This window comes from Tetrahymena thermophila (assembly GCF_000189635.1).
Source record: "Tetrahymena thermophila SB210 genomic scaffold scf_8253811, whole genome shotgun sequence".
NCBI lineage: Eukaryota > Ciliophora > Oligohymenophorea > Hymenostomatida > Tetrahymenidae > Tetrahymena > Tetrahymena thermophila.
The window spans coordinates 484,882-494,316 of record NW_002475923.1 but is presented as its reverse complement, the minus strand read 5'-3'; the positions used below and the strand labels follow the sequence as shown (position 1 = coordinate 494,316).

The following is a 9,435-nucleotide window of genomic DNA, read 5'->3' as shown; positions in this document are numbered from 1 at the left end:
AATCCAAGATTATTTTAGCACACAATTCAAAATATAGTTAAAGTGTAAGCGCTTAGCGTAAAAATAAAGTAGCAATAATGGGAATAAGGAAAAGAAGCATCGATTCATTTATGAATGCACAAAAACTGGTTGATTAGAAAAGTTTTAAAATCTAGTTATAAGAAGATATAATTCTTATTATTCATATTGGATGTGATTATGCATTTTTTTCTGTTTTTTCAATAATGAATATTCCTTTTTGCGTCTTATCAATCTTACTTTAGAAGTCAAAAGGCTCTCTTCAAAAAAAATCTAATTTGATGATTTTTCTCTCATTCATTCATTATCCTTGAATATTTTAAAAGAATATTTCTGTTTATTTTTTTATAAAATAAAAATATGTAATAGAATTTAGCTAATCTATTAATGATATTAAAGCATTTATCATACAACTACATCAAAAGTACAGTTATATCAAGCAGTTTATCATATTACAACAGGAATCATAATCAAAAGAATCAATTTGTTAGAGTTAAACCCATTTTATTAGTTAAAATTTGTACAATATAAGAAGCATATCTATCCCTCATTTGGTCAGATATCTTTTTTAAGATTCACTAGCAAGAAAGGATATTTATTGCTAGTATTCAATAAATAGAGGCAAATAAATCCATAAATAAATACATTGAATAGATAAAATTATAAATTAATAATTAGAATTATTTTAAAATGATACAGCTAAATAAATTTAATTAAATTCAAGGTTTTATTTTTAAAACTTCTTTCAATTTTCAAATTAATATTTTTTGTATTAAAAGATTACCAAAAAAACACATCAAAATAAAATAAAATAATTTTCTGTCAAAAACAATTAAAAAAATATTTTTTATTTAAAAATTAAATAATTTAATGAGATATGAAATTTAATGAACAAATTTTATTTAAAAAGAATTTCATAATTTAAATTTATTTTTATTGGTTCTAAAATGAATTTTAATTTTTTAATTTTGCTGCATTTTTTTTTGGATTTCGTTTGAAAATTTTAATTTGAAATATTTTGAATGAATTAAATTGTATAAGTTAAAATAAATCTTATAACTATATATTATGAGATTAAGTAAGCTTTAATAATTCAGTAGAGAACAAATTAAATTAGCAAATAAATAAAATTATAACTTTAAAAAATATTAGCATAGACTGAATATTTTTAATATTGAAAAAAGTAGTCACCTTTTTGTTTTGAAATGTAAATAAATTAACAAAGAAAATTATTGTTTAATTTGAATACTTCCTATTAACCCTTCATATTGAAAACTTTAATCTACCATAATAAAGACTTAAATCTATTGAATGATTTTATCATAAAAATAATAAGTTTAAAATTTATTAAAAATAGAGTGTAAGCAGTAAAATTATAAAAATTCAATAGCAATTAAAATTTGTTTAATTGATTTTTTTATTAATTAGTATAGTAATTGTGTAATATTAATTTTGCAGAAATTATTTCTTAAATGATTCCGACAGATTAAGAAAGGTAGAATATGTTTCCTTAAAATTACTTGATTAACTATTCTTCTCTTGATCGAGACTAGGATAAAATTATTTAATAAGGGAGCTTTGTCCAGTGGCAAGCATAAGAGGACGATGATACTGAAAGTCCTCATTTTTTTGGTGGGAAAATAGCTGGATACAGTAATTTTAACGATAGTTCATTCGAGTTTTAGCAAGAAGAAGCAAACTAAAATAAACTTATAAAACCTATTTAAGTTAAAGATGGAAGGTAGTATACTGAAAACTATAACTTTAAAAGTGAATCAGCTGAGAGGCTTTAAAATTATGCTTAAACAAACACTTTAAAGAAACTTGGAAACCTTCTTGATAGTATTGAAAATATGAATAACAGTATGAATACTTCCAAAAGAGGTAGTAAACTATTAAGTAGAGTCACAAATAGGAGTGCTAAGTCTTAGGAAAAAGACCTTCAACTGAAGAGAGAGAGATCAAGTTATTGCGAAACAAAAAATTCTTTTTGCTAATCCGAAACTATTAAAGTTTAAGATGTGATAAATTCTTAAAAAGATGATAATTCGTTTATTAATTTCAATCATAAGTAAAAAAAAGATAATTAAAATTCACTAATAATCTCTAACATATTGTAACCTAGTAATGAAAATAATCCTACTTAAATCCAAACAGGAAAAGTTAATAAGCTTCTTAAATTACTGAGAAATGAGAAATTTAACAAAAGCAATGGAAAATAAAATATTGAAAATAAAATGAGTGACTTATAACTAGGAAATTCTGAGCTCAACTCAAAGAAAAACCATTCGTAGAAATACTTAAATAAAACCTCTTTGAAGCATATTGAATACCCTATACACTTAAATTCTGTTAATGAATAAGTTAATTAAAATACTTTAAATAACTCATAGTAAAAACTGTAAGAGTCAATGATAAGCAACGGAAGTCAAGTTAACAATTAAACATTTCAAACTAGATACCAGCTCTACAGGAATGAAATTATGGAGAAAAACCAAATGAAAAATAATATTCTTTCAAGCAAAACAGCATTTAACATATGTGAGCAATATCTAAAGAAAAGGCAGAGCTTACTATAATAAAAGATGCCTTCGGTTTCATAATGCAACAACTCAAGTGCAAATAATAATACTTAGCATGTCAGGAATAGAACTAATAGCTATTTTGAAGAAAAAATTTACAATTTTATATAAAATTATTAGAAAAAAAACAATAATAGATATTTCGAAATAATGTCATTTTTATTTGATAAATACACTTCAGAAACGAACTACAATTAAAAGCTTAAGCACAAGCAGAGCTTAATGTAATATTACAATATTCTTAAGTAGTAGAGAGATTTTGTTCCATAAATAACCAATAAGTTAACTCCTGGAGAAAGAGAACTTTCAAATCAAAATCAAATGAATGAGCATTTACAAAAAATACTTTAATAAGAAAAGTTGAAAGTTGATCTAATTAAAAAAGTGCAAAGCTAACAAATTGTTAAATTAAACATTTCAAACTAGCTTCCATCATTAACTTACCACATAAAAAGCAATCTGAACAATAGTGCAATTGTTGCTAAACCTAAAAAAAAGATTTTAATTGCTTCACAATCTTCACCAGAAAAAAAGTTTAGAAGCATAAGCCAGTATTTACAATCAAGCGAGAGTGAATAAACATTTGATACAAATCTTGCTTTAGATGCCTCTTAACATCATTATTTTCCTAAAAATATCTTGTCTAAAATACCTTCTAAGAATAATTTTGAACTAATTTATAAAACACCAAAGTCATAATCTGTTGAAAAGCTTCAGCAGATTCAATAAAACAGTCAAAACCTGATTTAAAATTCATATAAAAACCATCTTGACCAAAGAAAAATTATTTAAACTGTAAAACTTCCAGTCAATTTCTTTAAAACTAAGCAAATTATGTCTTCAAGTGATATCAAAAGCTAAAAAAATGAATATCCTAAAGATTTAATTAAGCTTTCTAGCCATGTGTTTAAGTAAATTTAATCAAAAGTCCATTAAGATTAATAAAAAACTTTATAAAATATATAACCTATAAATTAAAACTCTGCATTTATTTTGAATAATAATAATAATTATAATTGAATTATCTAATGTAAATAAACTATTTGATTTTTTCAAATTTAAAATAAAACATTTAAGCAACAAAATATACTTAAATTATGACTATAATTAATTAAAATAATTAAATTTTTATCAATACTTTTTTATCAAATATTATTGCAAAGAGACATTGAAAAATGATAAAATAAGTTATTTATGTCATTAAGATAGATAGAATGATGAATTTTATTTTTTTAAGGTTTGACTTAAAAATGTAACTTATAGCTGTTTATTTATTTATTTATTAATTTTAATTTGTTTAAAGAGGTCAACAAATATCTCATTTTTTATTTTTTTTTTCATGGAATATCATTGAGATATCAAGTTCTCTGAAGAAACTATTATTATGTACTAGTTGAGTACTAGGTCTCTTTCTATTTTTTTCATCGTTTCTATTCATAGAGTTGCAAATATCTCCATCTTCTTCACCACCTCCAGAATTTTCTGGAGAGAATAAAAATGGATCTTATTAAAAGAAGTGAGATACTTTTCTTTTTTCTAAAGACCAAAGTACACATTTTTCATTTTGCTAGGTATCTAAAACGCAATCTGAAAGACTGCGAGCTATTTTAATTTATTGTTTTGGTATTAAATTGGTATTAACATAATTAGGATCCTAAGGCATTATATTTAAAGAGAAATGATACTATTTCTTTAGCTAACCTAGCTATTACTTTATTTTGTACAAATGAGAGATGCTTTGCTTTTTTCTCTGCATTGGAGGGAAAGGTTTTTTATCATAATATTCATCATAATAAAAATCCCCATTGTTAAATTAGGAGAGTTTCTTTTAAAGTTCATTATTTTTTTAACCAATAGATTAATACTAACTAAGTGTTCTTCTTTGGCTTATATCTTCATCTATTTCTTCTTCTTCCACACTAATTAAGTCCTTCTCTTCATTCTTTTTGCTTCAATTAAAATTTAATTTAACAACTATTAATTTTCAATAATCTTACACTAATTCTTCGAATCCTACTTACTTAACTTGTGATTTTGGCGAAAGAAAATCACTTTGGCCAATAGAATTCTAATTGGAATAGGCAGTCTACTATGTATTAGTTGAGTTCATCAAAGAAGATATATTAGAGTTATGATTTCTCATCTTTTTTCGATTCATAATCTAGTAGTATGAGTCCTTATATTATTTTAAATTTTAAGTCATAGAGCTTATTTTCTATTGTAATTTATGATAGTTTTCTATAAGTTATTCATTAGATTTTTCTAATGTCTGGTTATATCTTTAAAGCTTTTTTAGTTAGCTCACCTTCCTTTTGTTTTAATCAAGCCATATCTGTGTTAAATTTTTATACTTCTCAATATCTGTTTCCATCCTAATTTGTATGTTTAGCATTTAAATAATAATTTCATTTGAAGAAATATTTTTACTGAGAAATCTTTTGATTTCTTTGAGTTCCTAGTCCATATTGAATATTTTCATTTTTCATTTTATTTTATTTTATAAAATTAGCTTTTTCAGCAAGTAATTTCATTTTCAGTTTCTCATTTTCGAATTATGATACTTTTTTTGAAAGGTGTGCACAGTTGTAATCTTCGTCATCACTGAATATATTTTACTATTCTGTAATACACTCTATTTATTATATTTAATTATTTAGGCTGAATTAAAATGATATCCTTAACAATAACTAAAACTAAAAAAATATATTTTAATTAATTAATTACTTTTTTTCTTTATATTTGACGATAGAAGAGCGTTTTTAAGCTGCTCTATTTAAAATCTTATAAGCTAATTTATAAAAATAAATAGTAAAATATCTCATTTTTTTTTAGTTTTATTAATTTACTTTTGTGTTTTATCTGCATTTTTTATTTTTTTGGTTCAAAGTTTCAATTTGTTGTACACTCTTAACTATTTCTTTCTTCAACTATTCCGTTTCTTCGTGTATGCGAAACAAAGGAACGCTTGCAGTCAGTACCTTTTTAATAAAAAATTGTTAAATTTCAATATATTTTTTTGATTATTTACATCTTTATGCACTGACATTTAATTTGTGTCATTTAATTAGGGATCACTTTCCTTTTATCCTGCATTTTAAAGACTATTTTTATCTATTTCTATTTACTAAATGACAGATTCTTTTTCAACTAAAATTTTGCGGATTTCTTTAATCCTCTCTTCTAACTCATATCTCATCATTTTTTTAAAATTCTCATTCTCCTCTGTTTGTTGCTCTATCAAAATCGACTTTATTTACATTAATAATAAAATGTATTAGCTAAATCCTTAATTAAAAATATTTTTCAAGCTATGATTTAAATTATTATACTCACCTTTGATTAAGCAACATTACGATCTTAAGTCATTTTTTCAATTAATTGTTTTAGCTATTAATTTTCTTTGCTAAAATTTTGAATAAGTGCCTCCTTCTGCTCATCTGATAGCTATTCTATTTAGCCAAATATAATAAAATACATGAATTTTGAATACTTGATAATTTCATTTTATCATTTTAAAATATTTAAATTACTGATTGATCCTTGCTAAAACATGGCCAGATTTTAAACATCTAAATTCAATGATAAATTTTTATATAAATCTTTATTTTCTTCCTAATATTCTTTGAGTTCTCTTTGAAGATCAACTATTGAAAATTTCTTCATTTGTTATTAGGTATCAGATATCATTATTATTGAACCTACAAATAAGTGCTTAATTATTTTGTCAATTTACTTAAAAAATTGTATAAAAGTAAAAAGTAAAACAAATTAAACAAACAAATTTTATATAGTATAAATAATATTTCATCTAAAATCTATCAATTTAATATATTAATAAATAAACTAAATAAACAACTAACATTTTTAAAAATCTATTATTTCAACATGACAAAAATCTTCAAACAGTTAATGCACTAACAATATTATAATCATATTGCTTAACTACTATGATACTATTTTAACCATTCAAATATTTTCATACATACATCTCATTAGCAAATTTATCAACATAAAATTATTAATTTATAAATTTGAAAATATTAAAAAATAAATATATTTTAAAAATATAAAAATCATTTCAATTTAAATTTTTATCAAAAAAAACGAAAAATAAATTCTAAACTTAATTCTCTTAAATGCAAATTCTTCAAATTATTACAAATATATAGGAAAAATAAACAAGACTTCAAAAACCAAAGTTTTATTAGGGTGGATAAGTGTTAGGGTTGGCACTAGGATTGAAAAGTTAGCCACCAACTGCTCCAGGATTAGCAGGATTGAATTAAGGATTAACCTTGGGTTATGTTGCAGAGAAAGCTTTGTATTAAAATAAGGCTAAAGCAATCTGTTGATTTAACAAAATAATATTAAAATTAATAACTAACAAAATGAATGAATACATTTTTTAACATTCAAATTTAATTTTGTGTGAATTATATATTTATTAAATTACCTTCAAAAGGATGATAATAGCACTGATTGTTAAAGTAAAAATACGGTAGAGTCTGAAACTTAACCAAACAGGGTACAAATGTTTTTCGTCTTCATATCCGCTTCCCCATGAGTTTACGTTAATTAAAAACCATAAAATGTCAAGACCAATAAAGACAGCGTTAGCTAATAAGAACTTATTATTATAGAAAAATGAATGAGATATTGTTCATTAATATGAAATATCTGCTATCTAGTGAATTATTATATTTCATTCACAACTATTATAAATTATTTAAGAAAATCTTACAGCTTTATAGTGATTTGTGCTAGTTCTTGTTACCCAAATATAGTATAAGAATAAATAAATAGCTACATTGTAGTCCATTTTCATGACGCAGTTAAAAATACTGACCCACTAATAATTTTTATAAACAAATTAATCAATTTTATCATGATAAATAAACTCATACAGTTATAACGAGAAGAAGTTTCTCAACTTTAGCTTCATCAGGAGTGTTGACTTTTTAAGTTACTCCATATTGCAAAGGAGAGTATGCGATATTCTAATGCTAATTATTATTGTTAAAACCAGCGTCGTAGGGATAATTATCTTAAGGATAATTCATCATATTATTGGTTGAATACTTATTAATTTATTTATTTACTTGATTGTCTTTTGTAAATATCTTTTTCAATATATTTATTTGTTTATTTCTTTATTATTATTCTAATTATATTTTCTATCTATCTATTAAATTAATTATTCAATTCATTGATTTCTTTTTTATTTATTTATTCAATTAATTATTGCCCTTTTTATTTTCAAATTTTTTCAAATGATTATTTTGTTGCAATTTGCAGAATAATTTTTGCTTGTATTAAAGAAAGTTTTAACTAATTTGTGTTAACAGAAGATAAAGATAAATTAATAACCAATATCAACTAAGAAATATTTAACTTTTTTTAAAAAGTATTTTTCCCTCAAGCGGCTTTAGATAGCAAAACTAGATTAAAAAACGATTAAAATAAAAAATCTTTAATAAGTAATTCTATTTAATATTATATTTATAAATTTTAAAAAATGTATTTTTTTGAATTCTTAAAATTGATTATTCTATCGTTAATATAAATGCTATTTTGAATTCATAAACAACTGATAAAAAATTAAAAGATATAAATTATGTAAAATCTAATGGATATCATTGAATTATTTAATTTTATTTTTCAATATTTAATTTAAATAAAATTATTTTTTCCTGTTTAGATCAAAATAAAATATATCAAATAAATAGCTAATACCTAACCATATCAAAATCTACCATATATGTTTCTTATTTCATAAAATTAAAATTTTGATGCATCTAAAATAATAATATTAAAAAAAAGTGGAAAAGTAAATGATGCCTTAGGCTCCTCAACTTGGGTATGTCCAAGGAATTATGGTAGTATTTTTTTTATTTAAGTTTGCACAAATTAAATTTTAAAAAATAAAATAAATAAAATATAAAAATATTATTTTATTAGGTTTGCTAAATTTAATAATAATTGTATATTAAATTTAACACTTTTCCAAATATTAAAATATTAATCCTAATTGATCGTTTGTTATCAATCAATAAGTTAAAATGAATATATTTATATCAAAATCAAATCGTAATTTTTTTTGAGATATAAAATTTTAATGTAAAATAAGATATCAATCAAATTTATATTATTTAATTCAAAAAATAAAAAGCAATAAAACAACTAAAATGGAAAACTTAAATTTAAGGTAATAAATTAATTGCAAAAGACATAATCTTGCAATTAGTTATATTAAAACTTCTTCTTATAATGATCCAGATAACTTTTTGAAATGTGGTGAATGTATAATTAAGGATAAATCTTCAGAAGATTGTCTATTTATTGAAGCGCTTATAAATAGTTAAGATAATTATATTTTTAGCTACTTGCCACCTCTGGTTGATAAAAAAATTATTGATGAGATTGAGGCTGCTTTATAAAATAAAATAGATCCTATATAACAAATAGAATAATCATTTAAAAATTTTTAAGATGAAATTATTTAAAAGATATAGGAAATTAAAAAATTAGCAATCTCATATGCCCTCAGCTAGAAAATCAATTAGGAAGATATTTTTAAAACTTATACATAAATTTCAAAAATATAAGAATTAAAATCAATTTTAACTTTCAAAGAAAGCAAAGAAGAATCAATTAATTAGCTAATAGAATTTTTTAAAAAATAATATGAATAAAAAGAAGTGAATACTATCATTATTTTAGATATTTTTGGTAGATTAAAAAAATATTAGCAATTACCTAAATAATAACTTGATCTTAGTAACATAGAAAAAAGTTTTTTACAAAAATTAGATGAGTATGATGCTCAAATTAAGAT

The 9,435-nt window shown here is 22.3% G+C and overlaps 3 protein-coding genes across 3 annotated transcripts; 1 reads left to right on the top strand and 2 right to left on the bottom strand. All coding sequences in view use genetic code 6, as the record gives it.

Annotated features, from left to right (window-relative positions):
• Positions 1-1,490: 1,490 nt before the first annotated feature.
• TTHERM_00528460 (hypothetical protein) lies at positions 1,491-3,620 on the top strand (the record flags this gene model as incomplete). Its single annotated transcript, XM_001028152.2, has 1 exon — positions 1,491-3,620. One exon carries the CDS (start codon positions 1,491-1,493, stop codon positions 3,618-3,620), a length of 2,130 nt encoding a protein of 709 aa, XP_001028152.2.
• A 132-nt stretch (positions 3,621-3,752) lies between these two features.
• On the bottom strand, positions 3,753-6,403 carry TTHERM_00528450 (hypothetical protein). Its single transcript, XM_001028151.2, has 8 exons — positions 6,131-6,403; positions 5,934-6,049; positions 5,629-5,847; positions 5,447-5,578; positions 5,325-5,388; positions 5,028-5,232; positions 4,598-4,972; positions 3,753-4,549 (listed from the first exon to the last, which is right to left on the bottom strand). Exons 1-8 carry the CDS (start codon positions 6,285-6,287, stop codon positions 3,919-3,921), a joined length of 1,899 nt encoding a protein of 632 aa, XP_001028151.2. The 5' UTR covers positions 6,288-6,403; the 3' UTR covers positions 3,753-3,918.
• A 383-nt stretch (positions 6,404-6,786) lies between these two features.
• TTHERM_00527447 (transmembrane protein, putative) lies at positions 6,787-7,663 on the bottom strand (the record flags this gene model as incomplete). Its single annotated transcript, XM_001471025.2, has 4 exons — positions 6,787-6,945; positions 7,054-7,227; positions 7,342-7,449; positions 7,505-7,663. The coding sequence occupies 4 exons, from the start codon at positions 7,661-7,663 to the stop codon at positions 6,787-6,789; spliced, it is 600 nt and encodes a 199-aa protein (XP_001471075.1).
• Between the last annotated feature and the right edge of the window lie 1,772 nt (positions 7,664-9,435).